The 17,824-nt window shown below is 52.1% G+C and overlaps 6 protein-coding genes across 6 annotated transcripts; 3 read left to right on the top strand and 3 right to left on the bottom strand.

Moving 5' to 3' along the window:
- Positions 1-62: 62 nt before the first annotated feature.
- On the top strand, positions 63-1,665 carry BD324DRAFT_608065 (hypothetical protein; the record flags this gene model as incomplete). The annotated part of the gene is made up of 10 exons (XM_022014099.1): positions 63-111; positions 178-398; positions 456-551; positions 597-672; positions 721-920; positions 974-1,118; positions 1,170-1,233; positions 1,286-1,455; positions 1,497-1,552; positions 1,591-1,665. The coding sequence occupies 10 exons, from the start codon at positions 63-65 to the stop codon at positions 1,663-1,665; spliced, it is 1,152 nt and encodes a 383-aa protein (XP_021872590.1).
- On the bottom strand, positions 1,585-3,627 carry BD324DRAFT_375833 (hypothetical protein). Its single transcript, XM_022012619.1, has 6 exons — positions 3,190-3,627; positions 3,067-3,135; positions 2,860-3,009; positions 2,690-2,806; positions 2,501-2,633; positions 1,585-2,429 (listed from the first exon to the last, which is right to left on the bottom strand). The coding sequence occupies exons 1-6, from the start codon at positions 3,491-3,493 to the stop codon at positions 1,712-1,714; spliced, it is 1,491 nt and encodes a 496-aa protein (XP_021872589.1). The 5' UTR covers positions 3,494-3,627; the 3' UTR covers positions 1,585-1,711.
- A 23-nt stretch (positions 3,628-3,650) lies between these two features.
- Positions 3,651-6,233, bottom strand: BD324DRAFT_577506 (hypothetical protein; the record flags this gene model as incomplete). The annotated part of the gene is made up of 10 exons (XM_022013264.1): positions 3,651-3,781; positions 3,845-3,989; positions 4,049-4,268; positions 4,319-4,331; positions 4,385-4,566; positions 4,616-4,845; positions 4,894-5,059; positions 5,114-5,228; positions 5,278-5,575; positions 5,637-6,233. The coding sequence occupies 10 exons, from the start codon at positions 6,231-6,233 to the stop codon at positions 3,651-3,653; spliced, it is 2,097 nt and encodes a 698-aa protein (XP_021872588.1).
- Positions 6,234-7,832: 1,599 nt separating this feature from the next.
- On the top strand, positions 7,833-8,917 carry BD324DRAFT_621874 (GPR1/FUN34/yaaH family-domain-containing protein). Its single transcript, XM_022015416.1, has 6 exons — positions 7,833-8,109; positions 8,166-8,205; positions 8,259-8,397; positions 8,444-8,524; positions 8,578-8,666; positions 8,723-8,917. Exons 1-6 carry the CDS (start codon positions 8,006-8,008, stop codon positions 8,753-8,755), a joined length of 486 nt encoding a protein of 161 aa, XP_021872587.1. The 5' UTR covers positions 7,833-8,005; the 3' UTR covers positions 8,756-8,917.
- A 17-nt stretch (positions 8,918-8,934) lies between these two features.
- On the bottom strand, positions 8,935-10,567 carry BD324DRAFT_655891 (hypothetical protein). The gene is made up of 5 exons (XM_022018829.1): positions 10,239-10,567; positions 10,126-10,185; positions 9,845-10,061; positions 9,605-9,781; positions 8,935-9,516 (listed from the first exon to the last, which is right to left on the bottom strand). Exons 1-5 carry the CDS (start codon positions 10,323-10,325, stop codon positions 9,113-9,115), a joined length of 945 nt encoding a protein of 314 aa, XP_021872586.1. The 5' UTR covers positions 10,326-10,567; the 3' UTR covers positions 8,935-9,112.
- Positions 10,568-11,402: 835 nt separating this feature from the next.
- On the top strand, positions 11,403-17,754 carry BD324DRAFT_645173 (hypothetical protein; the record flags this gene model as incomplete). The annotated part of the gene is made up of 9 exons (XM_022017607.1): positions 11,403-12,429; positions 12,472-13,344; positions 13,393-13,577; positions 13,628-14,154; positions 14,203-15,714; positions 15,771-15,984; positions 16,025-16,597; positions 16,654-17,592; positions 17,615-17,754. Exons 1-9 carry the CDS (start codon positions 11,690-11,692, stop codon positions 17,752-17,754), a joined length of 5,703 nt encoding a protein of 1,900 aa, XP_021872585.1. The 5' UTR covers positions 11,403-11,689.
- Positions 17,755-17,824: the final 70 nt, after the last annotated feature.

Raw genomic sequence — 17,824 nt, 5'->3', positions numbered from 1 at the left:
TGTCTCTACAACACAACTGGGGTCTACTCGTATCGTAGATAGTTGATTCTGCACAACAAAGCATGTCGTCCAAGCCATTCGTCGCTCAGTGGGGTGTCGTCGGTTGTGGATGTGAGTTTGAAACTTCTTCTGCTTGACCCGTGGCCGATCTCATGATGACCCTTCTCTATGTCATAGGGATCTCTTCTGAGTTCGTCATGGATATTACCCGTCCGACCTCCCTCAGGAAAGTCAGCGACGTCTCGCATGCCCTTGCAGCAGTCGGCTCTAGGTCTCTACCCAAGGCCGAGGACTTCATCTCAAAGTACTGTCCAGACGGAGCTTGCGGTCAAAAGGATGGTCTGGTGGATTTCAAACCGAGAGCATATGGAAGCTACAAAGAGGTTGCTGATGATCCCGTAAGCCGGATGATGTGTACTCCAACCAGCTGGTCTCTGACCTGTACTGCTCGCCAGAACGTCAACATCGTCTATGTTGGCACGATGAACACGTCGCATTATGATGATGCCAAGATGGCTCTTGAAGCAGGCAAGCATTGTCTGTTGGAGAAGGTGGGGGACATTGCATCCAGTATCCCGTCTGATAAGCTATTCTAGCCTGCAACTCTCAATGCTGCTGAGTGGAAAGATTTGAGCGGATTGGCAAAGTCAAGAGATCTGTTCCTGATGGAAGGTGGGCAGAATTCCAAACCTTCAATGTGGGCCTGCTGACACTTCAAAGCCGTCTGGACCCGATTTAATCCCGTTATGCTTGCCATTCAACAGGCTGTACATATCGACAAAGTCATAGGAGACGTCCATGTAGTGCGATCCGATCACTCAATGGACCTCTATGGCAAGCAGCCCGACACACATCGATGTCTATCTGCAGATTTGGCAGGCGGACCAATGCTCGACGTCGGGCCATATCCGATGGTTTGGGTGAGTCCATCGGACCAAGCGATAGACGCGGCATCTCCTGACGACCTGAATAGAGTCTGATGATGCTCTTTCGTCATCCCAAGAACGATATGAGTCCACCTGAAAAAGTCGCTGGGACTATGCTGTTACACTCGACCGGAGTCGATCTAGCGACCGGGTGGACAATGACGTTTCCGAAGATCAAGGCGATCGCGTATTGTAAGTTGAGTTCGACTTACAGCAATATATTGTGCTCAAGTATCTCCTCAGGCACCACCAACCTGTTCGAAGACACTGACAAGAAGGCACACACCCGGATTGTCGGCTCGGAGGGGTATGTCTGTATCAAATAGTCCTGCGAATGTCCCGGCTGATGTCTGTCCCAGGGAGATTGTCGTCCAAGGTCATACTTCTCGCCCTGTTGGCTACACCGTCCGTCGCCTGATCGATCCAAGCAGAAGCGACGGCAAATATCACCCAGATGAAGTTCACGATATGGGTTTTGAAGGGTTTGGGCTCTCATGGGAGGCAGACCAGGTCGCAAGATGCTTGAAGGGTAGGTTGGCATCGTTGCATCTGATTTTGACACGACTGCAGCGGGACTTACTGAATGCCCTACTATGCTTCATAAGGAGACTCAGATGACAATGGAGGTAAGCTCGACATTGTATGTCCTGGCTCACGAGTTCAGATCTTCGACAAGTTGCGCTTGGAAGGCGGGTATCACTATCTTCCCGGCTTGGAGCGGATTCCCTTGAAGCCTTAGAGGGGATGCATATCAAGTACCAGTATACTCAACAGTTCGTATCACATCAATCGCGAAGTGTAAACTTCGGCTCTTCATGATAGTACATCTGACCGTCCCTCCATCCAATCTTGTTCGCCCAAGCATCCTCCTTCTTCTGTACAAACTCTGCAGGATTTGTATTTGGTACCTCTCCATCTGCCAGATCCTCCGGTCTCAGCTTTTCAGCCCAAGCAGGGATCCAAGCGTTTCTGAGATCGTCCCATGAAATTTCACCAGCGTACTGTCCTGATGAATCGGCAAATGCCAGGCGCTCTTGTCTCATGACAAGGTCGAGGGCTGATCGAGTGAGGAGATTGCCTCGGTATTCCCACACTTCAGGTTCACTCTCTCCCGACGGGTCGGATTCTTGTGAAGCGCGGCGAGGTGTGGCGGGTACATTTGGCTTTGGCCTAACCGTCGGTATATGACCTGTGCCAAATCGCGCTTCTAGCTCGTTCGCATCAAGATTCTGGTAAATCCGAACATCAGGATCAGAGGATGATGAGTGGGAAGTAGCGGATTGCCGACTGTCTGCAGGCGATGCAGGGTTGGGATCAGAGACCACGCTGGGTGTTCTGGGTGTGTGAGCGCGTGAGTTGAAGGTCGAGGGAGCTACTCGGCGTTGGAGTTGTCTCGTCAGTGTGGTGATAGCTCGCAAAGCGTCTTCAGTCGGCGCCTCGTTGCCAACTTTGCTATTGAGAGTTGAGGATAAAGTGACGATCATCTCAGCAGCTTGTCCGAATCTGTGTCGATGCGGCATGGTTTCGTCAGCGAGGCTCGGAAGACGCGTATCATGGCTCTCCACGCAGCTCACGATTGAGGTGAACCATGATCTGCAATGGCGCGATCCAATTCACTTCGGATCTCTACTCCGCACGAAAGATCGACGACCTCCACATACCGAATAATAGCTTCGATCAAAGCTATGTCGATAAGGTAATCCGGCCCTAGAAGCGATGGCAGCGTTTTCACTGCGTCGAGACTACAACCCATCGCAACTCACCCTCGCTCAGAACCTGCACGAATCCTTCAAGCTTGTCTGTAGATTCACTGTTCTTCCTAGAGCTGGAGAGCTTACGCAACCCAGATTCGGCCTTGAGGTAAATGTCTCTCAAGGTCGCTTCGAGCACCCCCTTCAGTCCCTTCTCTTCAAATGCTCCGCACGTCACCCACCCAGAGTTGGTAGCTCAACGTCCGAGCTGTACAGCTTAATGTCCACCAATTCGGCCTTCTGAGCTTTCAAAAGATCAATGATCCGGCTGATCAGATCTTCATTTGAGCTCTGATCGCCTTTTCGACTTTGCAGAAGTCTCTGAGCCGTATCTGAAATCCCCTCATCGTCAGCAACTTCTGTCGCAAATCCCCAAAACAAGCGTATACCTAGACATCCGTTGCAGGCTTGACTCGCTCCTGCCAATTGTCCTGTTTCGACCTGCTTGCCCTTGCCATGTGAACGCCCCTTGGTCAGCCTGGGCAGCTTGCTGTGAAGCTTCCTTCTCTCATCTACTTCTTGCCGGTTTTGGCTGGACGGATCGTATTGCGTAACTTGCTCAACTCGTAATCTATCGTCCAATGCGTCTAACAGTCTCGCCATCGTCTCGTCTGTCCTGTCGCAACTTTCATGTTCAGCGGAGAGATGTGCTCTAAGCCGAGACGCGATGGCTTCGAGCTCCGAATTTTGAAGTTGAGGTGTAGTACCTATAGGAGAGAGACAGACTCCAGGAGGAAGTGGTCCTCCCCTTGAGGGTCGAGTCTGACTTTTGGACTCAGGAGAGCTTTTGAAGAGCATCTTGAGGTAATTCCGCATTATGCTGCAGCTCGAGTGGAAGGATTCAGAGTTAGGAGGATGGTAAGATCTGCTTGGATCAGTGTCGCCCGGTGAGCCAAAGGAGCATCCTGTGGATCCCTAATGAAAGGATGCAAATGACAATATGGCCCTTCCTTGACTTTTGCAGATCGTAGCTCTACGCCATTCCCTCCTCCTCTCGCATCGTAGCGCCGAAATTAGCATACTCCTCCAAGCATTCCGGATTCCGCAAAGTCGCCGGGTTTATTGAGCTGATCGGAGATCCATTGATGACCTTCCGGATCGGCACTGATTCCCATGATGGTCAGCACACCGTTTGGTGATTCCCTTGCAGCAGCGAGATTTGCTCACCCTCCACACGTTTTCCAGTCAATGTGACTGGAACATCGCTGACTGCTAAGATCTTTGCAGGGACGTGTCTTGCACTTCGAGCTAAACGGATGGCCGTCTTGATCTTCTTGGTCAAGTCGTCATCCAATGCCTTGCCCTGCGCCATCTGTTTTATTGTCAGCCAGCACCCACAGGGGAGATCTGCCCCATATCGGCTTGACTCACCTTTACAAATAGGATGACCTTCTCATCGGCTCCCCCTTCCACCATCAGGCCAACGACCAAGCAGTCCTCGACCCCTTGACTAGCAAAGTCGTTGCTCTCGAGTACAGAGTAAATGTCCGTCGGACCGAAACGGATTCCACCGGGGTTCAGGACGCCGTCCGAGCGTCCCAGCATGACGACTCCACCTCCATTTCCACTACGCGAAGGAGTAATCTGTACACTGCGACAAGGATCAGTCACATCGAAAGCGAACCTGCAGAGTCTACCCACTAGTCCCCGTGGTCTGAACGTTTCCGGTCAGTTCGACTCCCAGTATGGAGCTTCGACCAGACTCACACCAAGTCCCTTGCTCATTTTTAAAGTAACTCTCTCTGAATCTCTTCTGAGCATCGGCAACTGCCTGCTCGTCAAACCCATATCCGGGTAACGGCCAGAAACCAAGAGGCTCGATCGGGAATGCCTTGTGGCATATGAGTTCACCCGGAGTGCCTGGTCCAGCACCTTCCACGTCCAGGTCACTGTCGCGTCATCAGGGTCGCCTCACGCCGGTATGTGAAGCCGACTCACAAACCGAGCATTCTCGATTGAATCTCGCCTCGATACACCGGCAGAGCAGTGTTCCGGCCCGCAAACACTGAACATATATCTGACCCGCCAGTGATGGAGCCTAGCAAGACGGCCGATTTCACATTCGAATAGACAAAGTCGAAGAGAGCCGGGGGTAGTGGTGAGCCCGTAGAGAGAATTTGGCGAAGTGTAGATAGAGAATGATTCTCCTTGACGTTGGGGTATGTTTTCTGGTAAACTCGTCAGCGGGATCGGCACTTTGAGGGCATCCAACTCACCGAAATGACTTCGAGCCACTTGGCAGAGGTACCAAATATAGTGATGCCTAGCTCATCCACCATCTCCCACAGTGCTGCTGCACGCTTTAGAGGGGAGCCCTCGTACAGCACGAGGGTAGCGCCTGTCGCGAGGCCGGAAATGAGGTACTGGAACATCATCCATCCGCTGAAGGGAGTGGTCAGCCCGAAGACCGGACGGCAGAGTCCAGGGCTGACTCACGGGGTTGTGTAGTAGAAATAGACGTCACCCCTCGTAATATCACCTTGAAGATGATGTTCCCTCAACGAGTCGATGAGCATTCCTCCAGCGCGATGCACGATGGCTTTGGGTTTTCCTACAGGACGTCGGCCTCAATCGAGCGAACGGAGATTCCGCAGACTTACCCGTCGTTCCGCTGGAGAACAGGACCCATATTGGGTCATTGAACCCGGTCTGCACAAACTCGATCTTTCCTGAATCGCTGCCCTCCTCTGAGTCTTGGATGAAATCCGTCCAGGGTAACGTGCTGGAATCGAGCTCCGCAGGCTTTTTACAGATGCCGTGTGGAAGATGATCTATGACGATGGTCTCTTTTGGCGGCTGTGAGAGTGAAGAATGGAGTTTCGGAATGAGGGGTAAGAGTGGACGGGGAGCTGCGCCGTACACCACTCCGTTGGTCACGAACAATAATTTAGGTCGGATCTGAGGACCATGTCAATCAGCGTGGCCCCGTGGCACCTTTTGGGTGCGGAAAACCACTCACCTGTTCCAGTCGCTCTACAACGCCATCCACACCAAAGTCTGCAGCGGCAGAACTGAAGACTCCGCCTAGCGAGGTGACGGCGAGCAGGACAACCACCGCTTCTAGACATGTGCCTCCCCAGAAAGCCACCCGATCGCCTTTGGTGACTCCGTGCGCTCTCATAGCCTTTTGAGCTTCCCTCACTAGCTCGTACAATTCCTTCTGAGTGACTTTCCGGGCTTCAGGCGTATGTCCAGGGCAAGGTTCCGACAGTGTGATGATAGCCACGTCGTCCGGATGAGCAATGTTCCTCAGCTGATTCTCCGCCCAGTTGAACGACGCGCCAGGGAACCATAAGGGGTTGGAGGAAGGAGGGACAGATTCATCGGTATATGGCTCTGAGCCTTTGGAGCCAATGACTTGTTCCCAGTCCCAAACTTCGCTCCAGAAGTCTGCTCGGTGATCGCATGACCAACGCCAAAGCTCTTCGTAAGATGATAGGGACAGTGAGTATTTGGAGTTGATGTGGTTTCGGAAGAGGGTAGATTGGGCCCGTTCAGGATGAGATGGACTCCATAGAGGTTGCGTATCGGCACTACTGCTCGCTGATGACTCCATGGTGGGATCCAAGGTTCGTCTGAGGATGATAGGTTTCAAGATGGAGTTGCTGGACATGAGTGACGCGAGACGGTTGCTCTCCGGCCGGATCATGAGCCGAGGAGAAAATCAATCCCGATTGTGGCAATGTGGCAGAGGTTGCCGGTTAACCGGTCGGGGCACTGTCTATGGTTGGAGGCACAAGTCTGCGTTCCGCCTGCGGTATACATGCCTCGCATCTATATTTGTAGAGAAAGGTGAGAGACGAGAGCGTCCATGTCATATTTCATGCACAGATATACGTCGTCCTCAAGTTGATGATCCCACACCCCTTCCAGTCACTTTTAGGCCTTCACTTGCACGGACTTTAAATACGGCTCGAGGTCATAGATAGTGGACTTGATAGCCTGTCCATATACGTTGTGGTGTGAGGGATGTAAGCCCGCCTGTCTTCTTTCAATCCCTGGGATGCGCCGTTTGGCAGGTCCGTGCAGAGGCGAGGGAAGGACGAATGCAAAGTTGGTATCGTGCCCGAGGTATCCTCTGGTAAGTATTTTATACGATATGATATTCTATCATCATTGCTCCGATCCGCTGTCCCGATATCGCTTGCCATCGAAACCACAAGCACAACTGCACTGTATGACGCGTTTGTCTGACGATTCTTCGAAAATCACAGATTTCGGGTATGCAACAGTTGGGCACACTCCCCGATGCAGTCTTTGGATGCATCGGCCAGGGTATGAGATTCAGAGTTTTCGGCAAAGTGCACATCTTGAGTCCGACGGATATCATCTCATGCCCGTGTATCTCGCAGCTCGCTCAGTCTCGTCAATGAGGCTTTCAACAATCCAACTCTACCCTCAGACATGATTTGCGATATTTTATCTAGATGGACGATCTCTACACCACGTGGAAACGCGAAGGACGCCAGAGCCTCATGGCCTTACATCAACCAGCAATGCTCAGCCTATCGAGCCCCTATCGTAGATCTCCCTCGACGCTACTTCCATGGATCGACAAGCATGTCGTCTCACATTGAGCCAATTGATGTACCTACCTCGGTTGTTCCTGGACCAGTTTTATTTCTGGACCGAAACTTTAATTCACCGCAAGCCGCTGAAACATTGATATTTCGAGGAATGGAAAGTACAGGAGAGTGGTGATGGGGTATCAAGGCATGGGCTTGCATGGGGCTAGTCGGAATCATGACCACTTCATCGTAGGCTCATATAGACGCTTGAGACTCCTTTTGCTCTTGTTGCTCTAGCGCATCTTTGGCCCCACCCCCCATTTGCAGCGGACAAAACATGAGGCCTTCGGTAAAATAAACGCCTAATAAAAATCAATAATTTCAAGAGAGGTGTTTCAACCACAACCCATCTTCAAGCGACCGACCGTGCTCACTACTGAACATCCTCCCACTCATCCCGCAGCACACCCTCGCGCATCGCATCCTCCGCCTGAGCTTACCCTCACACGATGACCACGCCCGAACTGAGTCACGGTCACCCCATGGCTGCCCCAGGGGCCCCAACCACTAAAGGAAATTACGATGAAGCACGTGAGTCCGCACGAGCTCGTCCTCGGGGGCCATCACGCAGACCTTTTCCAAAAGCTGACAGATATCGTCGATACTAGCCTATCACGTTAAGGACGAGTCTCAACCCGGATTTCCAGTCTACGATCGACCTCGAGCGAATCCTGCTCCTCTCGGTCTTTTCTCTTTCGCTTCCACAACGCTCCTCCTCTCCCTCATCAATGTCCGTGCTCGACATCTTACCGAGCCAAACATGGTCGTCGGAATGGCATTTGCTGTCGGAGGGATCGCCCAATTCGTAGCGGGTATCTTTGAGTTTGTCGCTGCCAACACGTTTGGAATGACCGCGTTTTGCAGGTGAGCGTGAACGAATGTCACTGGAAGATTCCCGGTTGACAGGGTCGGACCTCCAGCTACGGTGCATTTTGGGTATCCATCGGACTCATGTTCTGGGCGAGCAATGATCTCCCTTACCTTCCTGTTTGCCTCCGCTGAAGAAACACTAGCCCAGCAGCGGGATCCTCTCCGCCTACGAGGCAGACGCACTACCTGACGCTCTCGGCCTCTTCATGATCACCTGGTGCGTCTTCACGTTCATCCTCTTCCTGGCGACGTTCCGAAGTAGTGCAGGATTGGTGACCCTGTGTAAGCTAGGCCTCTCCACCATGATTCCCTCACTGACCCGCCTCAGTCTTCCTTTTGACCATGACGTTCTTGCTTCTCGCGGTTGGATACTTCCAAGATGCGAATGTGGCAATTATCAAGGCAGCCGGTGAGGCTGACCCCTCTGATGGGCCTGTGCTTTCACTCACATTTTGTATTCAGGATGTTTTGGCATCCTCACTGCGCTCACTGCGTACTACGTCGGCGCTCATGGACTACTGACCGCTGAGTCAGCTCCATTTTCCATTCCCGTAAGTTTGGTCATCCGCCTCAAGTGCCTTGCACAACCTGACACCTGCGACTTCAGAATCCCAGCTTGGCCACCAAAGCCAAGCTCTAAGCGGTCACCTCGCGAGCAGTCTCTCCAGGCAATGTTGTATTATAGAAATTTGCCTCTTCTCATTTACCCCCTTCGAAGCACTGTGCATGAAAACCTCCTTAATATGGTCTGCGCCTACTCCTAATCCCATCGTCGCGTATGCATGAACAAATGATCCCCTCGTCAGAAGATTCCTTCGTGAAAGGCTAACGGTCTGCAATGACCTGATACATGCAGCAAGAAGACTATCCGAAATGGGGAAGGGTAAATCAAATCGAAACAAGATGGAAGACCACAGTCTAGTGTCCGTGTGATTAACGAGATTTAGGTATATGAAAGGGGTCTAGTTTGCCAAGAGATCCTAGTGGTCTGACATCACTACAGAATAGCCACAACGGCACCGATCAAAGCCAACATGGCTCCCATGGCGGGCAGGGCTTTTGGCGAAGCTCCACCAGTGGTCTGGGCGGCTGTGACAACAGTGGGAGCGGATCCAGCGCCGGAGACGGAACCAGAGCCTGAGCCTGAGCCGGAGCCAGAGCCAGAGCCAGAGCCAGTGCCTGAGCCAGATCCAAGCCCTGATCCGGAGCCAGATCCCGATCCAGAGCCTGAACCTGATCCAGAGCTTGAACCTGATCCAACAGTTCCGGATCCTGCGGTGCTACCTCCAGAGGCGGCAGTAGCAGTAGCTGTAGCAGCCAAGGCACCATCTGTAGCTTGGTAATCTCCAGTGGCTGCGACTCCACCACCAGAAGCGGTCAAAACAGGAGCAACGTAGTTGTCTGTTAGACATAGAGAGTAGGGAGAAGGGGCAGGATCGTCAGCGGTGTTTATGCGATCGGACATTCCAGATGTAATTAGACAACTCACCGGTCACGGGCATGGGCAAGGGCACGGTTGTGAAACTCTGGTTGGCTCCAGGGTAGTTTTGAGCCTTGCAAGATGCCTCAAGGGTTTGCCAGTCACTCAATTGAGTGGCGCCAGTGTTCCCATTGGCGGTGTTGCAAGATCCACAGTTGTAGATGTTTTCAAGGTATCCTGCGTCGCCTGTTTGATTGGGTCAGCTTCATATCTCCTTTGTTAGGGGTCCTAAGGAAAATAATGACTCGCATTGACAAGCAACGTCTGACGTTTCACATGTGTTGAAACTACAGGCGAAGAAGCAGCTTTGGACAGCCTGAGGACAAGCAGTGACCGTGGAGGTCAAAAGGGCTCCGAGGGCCCCGGCATTGCTCGAGTCGAGACACGAGGCACACGACGCGGCATCGGATGGGAAGTCGTTACAGAAGCATCCGTAAATCTGAGTGGTGTCTCCAGCGAATTGGTTCTGAGAGAGGGAGAGGGCATGTCAGCTCGGGCGGTCAAAGCGATGTCAGAATGGCTTGGCTCACTTGACAGAGGTAGGCAGCCTCTAGAGTCACCGCACATTGCGACTGACACGCTGCGGGGATCTGTCGAGATGATCAGCGAGCGCTCAGACTCCTCGCTGGATGCTCAGACTCACATAGATCCAGTTTGGGGCAGCTTGAGACTTGACCACGGCAGCGCCGATGACAGCGGAGAGCACGAAGAGTCCAGAGGTGGAGAGCATGCCGTTGTGTGATCAGACGATGGGGAGGGGTCGTGTTCGAGGATTAAGAGAGTGTCTAGAGTTGACAAAGGAGTGTGAGCAGTGTGACGAAGAAGAGGGGAACGTGAGGATCAATATGAATGAATGAATATCAAGGAGGTGCCTCTTCTGTAAGAATCCAATGTTTACAAAGGATTAACGTGTGTTGCAGATGAACAGGAACGAGGATTCGATATGGATGATCAGTATGAGGTCAATGAATTATTACTCTGTTTTGGTGGCGACTGCCATAAGTTACATGACACGGTGACACGTACAGCTAAGACGACGAGCCAAGCCTATGTCAATATTGTACGAGATGTTGAAGTGGAGTCGGGGGTTTGGGCAACAGCTTGTCATGGCAAAAGCAGGAGGCGGAGGAGGTGTGTCAGAGGGCGCCACCACCATCGAAAAGGGTCGGTCAGCATGTCGTGATTGAGATGGAGGGTGAGGCCTGAAGGATGTAATCCCATGTTCGTGCCTCAAGAAGTGTGAGGATTCCCCAAGCGGCGTCTGTGCGAGCAGAGGTGAGGCGGCATGTATGGCCCAAAGAGGAGGGGGTCGGGGGGGATTCGAAGAACTGCATTTGACTGCAATGGATGGGTCAAAGACGTTGATTGATTGCATTGTTTTCTTGTGTTTTAAAAAAACGCCCCACATTCACTCAAAGACGTGTTTTGATTGATTTTTTTTTGGTTTGTTGACATGTTCATGGATAGCACGCGACGCGTCCCTCCCAGTGGGACGAGAGGTGTCATATGCAGTGTCGAAACGACAGCAGCAGCAGCAGCAGCTTCATGCAAATGTCATGGTAGATACAGGGAGAAGACTTGTGCCTCCAGGTCCCAGACTAATCAATAGGTCATCCCAAAGGTATCATCGGGTGGTAGACTTGGCAGGGAAAAGGGCATATAGCGGAGAACAGTGCTGAGCCGAGCTTGCTTCGGGTGACCATAATGTGTCGGACTCAAAAGACTCAAGTATGAATGAACCAAGTACCGGTCTGCAGCCCCGACTAGCGCTCGCTCTCCATTGCTCGCATAGCAGCTAAATCGTCCTGGTACTGTACAATATGCATTGGATTGCCACTGTCGGGACGCTAGAAGCTACTATCTGCCACATTCGGCGTTTCGGCGATATGATTTTCTCCCTCAAACGCTGCTTCCACTAGGATATAAGGGAGAGATGTTATTAAGATACAAAGAGCGCGACGGTGGAGGGGGCATTTTTGTTTTTCCCCCCGGCTACCCAAAACGCCTCTCATACAAAACCTGGCGAAAGTGGCACTTGATTGTGGCACTTGACCAGGCATCATGTCTTTCAGGTGAGTCGGGTGCTGCTTCCTGATGATGATGATGCATCGAGGACACTCACTGACACGGTCCCTCTCACCCAGACAAGACAAACTTGTCCTGCTGCTGGAGACCGGTACCTCGTCCCAAGTCCGTCAAACAGCAGCGAAACAATTGGCTGAACTGGTCATCAAGACATTTCGAGCGACGCTGGATCCTAAACGAGAGAATGAAGGAACGTCCTCCGAAAATCAGTCCAACACCATGACTATCCATGGTCAAGTGAACGAAGATGACGCTTGGAATCAAGTCCTCGACACCATCTCCAAAATCTTACCCCTGCTTCAATCCAAATCGTCAGATGCGAGGTATGCAGCGTCCACCGCGCTAGGTCTATTAGCCAAGTCCTTGCCCGAGTATACACCCATACATCCAATCGCGTCCTCGAGTACATCTCAAGCCATAAACTTGCATGCTCTCTTAAAAGATGGTCAATTGTTGCTCGCTTCCGCAGGAAGAGAATACATCGCCAAAGTCTCCAAAGCCGATCGAGCGAAAAGGAAAAAGGCAATGATGGGGTCTTTGGGTCTCGGCGGAGGAGTCGGATGGGGTGAAGATGTTGACAAGGAGATAGGTGATGAGGAAGAGGAGGATGGAGACGCGGAAACTGGAGTGAATGGTGAATCTGCGGAGAGGGTCGAAGCCTCAACATCGGATCCGTTCGAAGGTCTGAGTGCAAGACAGATCACCATGCTCAAGAGGAAAAAGGGGAACATTGTGGAAGAGGCCAACAAGTGGGTCCTCTTTTGACCATCATAGTCTGACATTTGTTGCAGACTTCGTCGGTTAAATCAGGCGAATAGTGCTGGTCCACCTGGATCAACCCAATCTTCAAACACCTCCACGCCAGGTGCCACGACGCCGATAGATACCGACAAGCCAGAAAGCGTGATCATAGATCCAGGTGCTAAAGCGAGAGCAGCTGCTGCATCCACACCAGCATCCACTTCTGGAGGAGCCATCGAAATCTCCTTGGACAATTTTGATGCGGATGGAAATCTCATCGCTGAGTCATCCAAACCAACATTGGTTCTCAGCCCTGGGACCACACCATGGACTTTGACCATCTGCACCCTCTTACCTCGACTGAACGACCCCATGTGGCAAGTCCGACACGGTGCAGCTCTGGGCATCATGGATCTCCTGCGTCATGTAGGCGCTTCGCTCTCATCTGATCTCCTGTTAGAGCTCGGTCGATCTCTACTGTCTCTCTTGGCGATGGATCGTTTCGGCGACTTCGTAGGAGATACCGTCATTGCTCCCGTGCGAGAGACTGCAGCTCAAGCGCTCGGTGTCCTGCTCAAGTATTTGGTGGACCCAGAGACTATATCTGAAGTTCATGGGACCCTTATGGAGATGATCAGACAGTCTTGGGCGAAGCGTGGAAAGGCTGCTGAGGGTCTCGGGCGAGGTGATAAATTCGCCTGGGAGGTGAGGCATGCGGGACTCTTGGGAGTCAAGTATGAAGTTGCTGTGAGGGGAGACCTGCTAGGACCATCCAAGGTCGAGGCCGAAATGGTCAAAACGGAGGATGTCAAAATGGAGGACATCAAGCCCGATATCAACGGGGACGGTGCGACTAATGGCAATGGGCCACACGGAAAAGGCCTGGACATTTTGCATGATGTCGTCGATGCCGCGGTCTTGTCGTGAGTCCGAGGAAGCAGTCCACTCGCAGAGGCTGACACCCCGCACAGGATGACAGATGTAGACGATGACGTGAGAAGCGTCGCGGCTTCGGCTCTACTCCCGATCACTGGCATCCTTGCTCGGTCCTTGTCATCAGAAGAGCTCGGAAGCCTTTTGACGACCCTCTGGGGATGTCTGCAAGGGGGCAGCGACGACCTTGGGAGCAGCACTGGAGCTGTCATGGAACTCTTGTGTGAGTCCTCATACCCTCATTTGTCTGCCTTAGCTGACCATGGTCTCCAGGCGAGATGTTCACCCATGATGCCGTCATGAATATGACTTCCGCTCAGACTGACTACTTTTCCCGCCTGTTCGCCTTCATCCGACATCCTATCTATTCAGTCAGACTGTCCGTGGCCAAGATGCTCCATGTCCTCGCTACTGATCCTCGACTGGCGCCACGGACGAAATGGATGCAAGAGTCTTTTCCGTGTCACCTGTATCAAAATCTGATACTGGAGGAGCGATCCGACATTCGGGCATTGTGTCTCTCAGCACTACGAGCGGTGTTACAAGACACTCGAGCTGAAGCTCGATTTGACATGCTGGAAGATCACCTCGAGGACTGGTACGGGCTCGCCATGACACCTATCGGAGTTTCAATAGACGAAGGGCTACTGTACAAGGCTCAGGGAAACAGGACTGGACATAATATCGACAAGCCCTTGATCGCTGGAGATTTGTCACTCGTGCCCGCGGAAGCAGTCATGGAAAGGCGTCTGGACGCTGCAAAGGCGCTGGCCCTCTTCAGGCTGTACGAATCCGACGAGGTGAGTGGTTTGACTGTAGTGGTCCTTGCTGGGCTGACATGAGACTAGGACATGACATTCTTGCAACGGTATCTTGGGTCCAACTCAGCGCATCAGACCTTCATGGCGACTGTCATCATTCAAGAGTGGGTCGCTCAGATTACTGCTGGATATGTCAAATCTGAGACAAATGGACATGAAATCAAAGACGAAATCAAGCTGGAAGAGTCAGCCGTGTCGACCGTGTTCGACATTGAAACGGCCAGACCACTCGTCAATGTCTTGATCGCCCGAATAGAGGCGCCGCCACCTTCGACTTACTACGAAATGGATGTCAACCTCCAGCGAATACACAAAGAGTGTCAGGCCCTGCTGAACGCTTTCCATGTGGAAGCCAAAGTACCAAAGGCCAAGATACCTGCCTTGCCGCTCAAGGGCTTCACCTTGGCAACTGCCCAGAATGTTGTCACTGAGCATGTGGACCTCTTGTCTCGCACACTCTCTACCCCTCTCGCCAAGACGATATTGCCGGGCTTGAAGGATCGACAGCGCAAAGTTATGGGATCGATCGGATTCTCCAGTATCATGAAAGAGCGCTATGATATCATGGTCGCCGCCGGAGTCGCTGGAGCGCTCATTTCCATCGGCCAGATGCCAACAAAGATAGGACCCGTCATTAAAGCTGTCATGGACGGGGTGAGGAAAGAAGAGATGGAGGTCATCCAGATCCGAGCAGCGAGGTCAGTCGCTGGATTCGTCGCCTATGCCTATTCACCTCGATTTGCTGGCAAAGTCAATCCTGTTGACAAAGTCGTCAAGAATCTCTTCACATTCCTCAACCAAGATACGAGCATGACCCCAGTGTTCAATCCTGCGATCGATACCAATCAGATCATATCCCTCAGCGAGGACAAGCCTGCGTCTGTCACACGCGCTGCTGGAGGTGTCACCGTCGCCGAAGAGACGGAAGAGCAGATCTTGATGCGCGTCACTCGCCGCGGAGCGCTTTACGCGTTTAAACGTCTGGCGGATGAATTTGGACCCCGGCTATTCGATACTGTTATCAAGGTCTGGGAAGGTCTCGCATCGCCTCTGAACGTGTTCTCTACTGCGGATCCAGAAGAGGTAAACAAGCAATTACTCGAGGGTCAGAACGGGCAAAATGCCATTGACGCCTTGTCTTCCTTGCGTCTCACTGTACCGTATCTGGACCAATCCCTGCACGATCAACTATCGGACCTCTTCCCCTTGGTCATCTCGGCCCTCGGGAGTTTTCATCCGCAAATCCGGAACGCAGCTGCGAAGTGTATCGCTGGCATGTGCGATTATATGACTGATCAAGGTATGAGACGAGTAGTTGATCATATCGTTCCTATGGTCAGCGATGCCAAACAGGTCTGCTCTCGACAAGGGAGCGTTGAGGCTATACACCATATCATCAAGGTCTTGGACATGAAGGTCTTGCCGTATATCCTGTTCCTGATCGTGCCTGTCCTTGGACGGATGAGTGATCCGGATGAACCAACAAGACTACTGGCCACGAGTACATTTGCTCAGTTGATCAAGATGGTCCCACTGGAGGTGAGTTTCGAGATCAACAAGCTGGTTGAGGAGGAGTATCCGACTGATACCTTCAGGCTGGTCTTCCCGACCCTCCCAATTTCTCTACGGAGCTTCTCGCTAAGCGTGATGAAGAGCGCGCTTTCCTCATGCAGTTGCTAGACGGGAACAAGGCCGAACAGTACGAGATACCTATCAGCATCAAGGCGGACTTGAGACAGTATCAACGCGAGGGAGTTAGTTGGCTGGCTTTCTTGGCCAAATACCAGCTTCATGGGATCCTGTGTGATGGTGGGTGGCGTAACGTAGACTGTTCCGCTGACTCGCACAGACATGGGCCTAGGGAAATCTCTCCAATCCATTTGTATCGTCGGCAGTAAGCATCATGAAAGAGCAGCAAGACACAAGTCCTCGCCGTCACCCGCAACGGCCCATCTACCCTCTTTGATCGTTTGCCCGCCAACTCTGACTGGACATTGGTACTATGAGATCCTGAAATTCACCGACGATCTCAAGCCGCTGCAATATGTCGGGTCAGGTGGAGAACGAGCGGCTCTGCGACCCAAGATCAAAAGCGTCGACGTCGTGATCACATCCTACGAGACTGTGCGATCAGACATCGAAGAATTGTCCAAGATCGATTGGTTATACTGCGTTCTGGACGAAGGACACATTATCAAGAATGCAAAGACCAAGCTATCAGCAGCGGTGAAAAAGCTCAAAGCTCAACATCGACTCTTATTGTCCGGTACGCCGATCCAGAACAACGTGCTGGAATTGTGGAGTTTATTCGACTTCTTGATGCCTGGATTCCTTGGCAGCGAGAGGGTGTTCAACGATCGATTTTCAAAGCCTATCCTTGCTGATCGAGAGGGGAAAGCCACGCCGAAGGAGCGAGACGCAGGTGAGTTTGTAACTTGGCACTAGGTATGGATATGTCCAGCTCACGTAAATTCACAGCTGCGGCGGCTCTGGAGGCTTTGCACAAGCAAGTCTTGCCGTTCCTTCTCCGCCGACTCAAAGAAGATGTCCTGAATGACCTACCACCCAAGATCATCCAGGACTACTATTGTGATCTCTCGCCTGTCCAGAAAGCGCTATACGACGAGTTTTCCAAATCCCGCGCCGCTGAAGAAGTGGGTGAAGAGGTGACAGGCGAGGACGGTAGCGGAGGACAGACCCACGTCTTTACGAGCTTACAGTACCTGCGCAAACTCTGCAATCACCCTTCGTTGGTCGTTCAAGGTCATGAAGATTGGCTCAAAGTCAAATCCAAGGTCCCTGACGCTCTACCCCTCACGGACATTTCCAACGCTCCGAAGCTCGAGGCTTTGCGTCAATTGCTCACGGATTGCGGGATAACTGGTTCAAAGACGGACGAATCGACAGGAAGTCAACATCGAGTGTTAATCTTTTGTCAACTCCGGACCATGTTGGACATTATCGAATCGCATCTCTTCAAACCTTTGATGCCTCACCTGACTTATATGCGAATGGACGGCTCGACCGAACCTCGAAAACGACATGCCGTGGTTCAGACATTCAATGCAGACCCCAGGATTGATGTCCTCCTCCTGACTACGTCTGTGGGAGGTCTCGGATTGAATCTCACGGGAGCGGATACCGTCATCTTTGTCGATCACGATTGGAATCCTATGAAGGATCTCCAAGCTATGGATCGAGCGCATCGGTTAGGTCAGAAAAAAGTGGTCAACGTCTATCGATTGATCACCAAGGGAACGCTGGAAGAGAAGATTATGGGATTACAGCGGTTCAAGCTCAATATCGCAAGCTCTGTCGTGACTCAACAGAACGCAGGGTTGGGCAGTATGAACACTGGCGAAGTTTTGGATCTGTTCAAGGTCTCCAGTGAACCTGTACAAAAGGCTGCTAGCGCCAGTACAGTTCCAACGTCCGCGAGTAAGATCCTCGAAGGGTGGGTCTCGACCTGAACCATGTGACACTTTCAGACTGACTAATATACTGCGTAGACTGGAAGACCTGCCGCCCGAAGACGAGTACTCCGAATTGTCGATGGCAAATTTCATGAGCAAGATATAGACGGTGACATGTCCGGAGTCATCGCGTTGTACATTTTCATCCCCGATCGAGGAGAAAAGAGGACTGGTCA

Source organism: Kockovaella imperatae (assembly GCF_002102565.1).
Source record: "Kockovaella imperatae strain NRRL Y-17943 chromosome Unknown BD324scaffold_4, whole genome shotgun sequence".
NCBI lineage: Eukaryota > Fungi > Basidiomycota > Tremellomycetes > Tremellales > Cuniculitremaceae > Kockovaella > Kockovaella imperatae.
This window is presented reverse-complemented; position numbering and strand designations above follow the sequence as displayed.

Excerpts from the sequence above, each read along its gene's own strand:
- BD324DRAFT_375833 (XM_022012619.1), bottom strand. The coding sequence starts at position 3,493 with ATGCGGAATTACCTCAAGATGCTCTTCAAAAGCTCTCCTGAGTCCAAA. Across the intron at positions 3,010-3,066 it reads AGCCTGCAACGGATGTCTAG|ATACGGCTCAGAGACTTCTG; the intron begins GTATACGCTTGT and ends AGGGGATTTCAG. Across the intron at positions 2,634-2,689 it reads CGTGCAGGTTCTGAGCGAGG|GGCCGGATTACCTTATCGAC; the intron begins GTGAGTTGCGAT and ends CATCGCTTCTAG.
- BD324DRAFT_621874 (XM_022015416.1), top strand. The coding sequence starts at position 8,006 with ATGGTCGTCGGAATGGCATTTGCTGTCGGAGGGATCGCCCAATTCGTA. Across the intron at positions 8,110-8,165 it reads GGAATGACCGCGTTTTGCAG|CTACGGTGCATTTTGGGTAT; the intron begins GTGAGCGTGAAC and ends TCGGACCTCCAG. Across the intron at positions 8,525-8,577 it reads GGCAATTATCAAGGCAGCCG|GATGTTTTGGCATCCTCACT; the intron begins GTGAGGCTGACC and ends TTTTGTATTCAG.
- BD324DRAFT_655891 (XM_022018829.1), bottom strand. The coding sequence starts at position 10,325 with ATGCTCTCCACCTCTGGACTCTTCGTGCTCTCCGCTGTCATCGGCGCT. Across the intron at positions 10,062-10,125 it reads AGGCTGCCTACCTCTGTCAA|AACCAATTCGCTGGAGACAC; the intron begins GTGAGCCAAGCC and ends TCCCTCTCTCAG. Across the intron at positions 9,782-9,844 it reads GTCAGACGTTGCTTGTCAAT|GCGACGCAGGATACCTTGAA; the intron begins GCGAGTCATTAT and ends CCAATCAAACAG.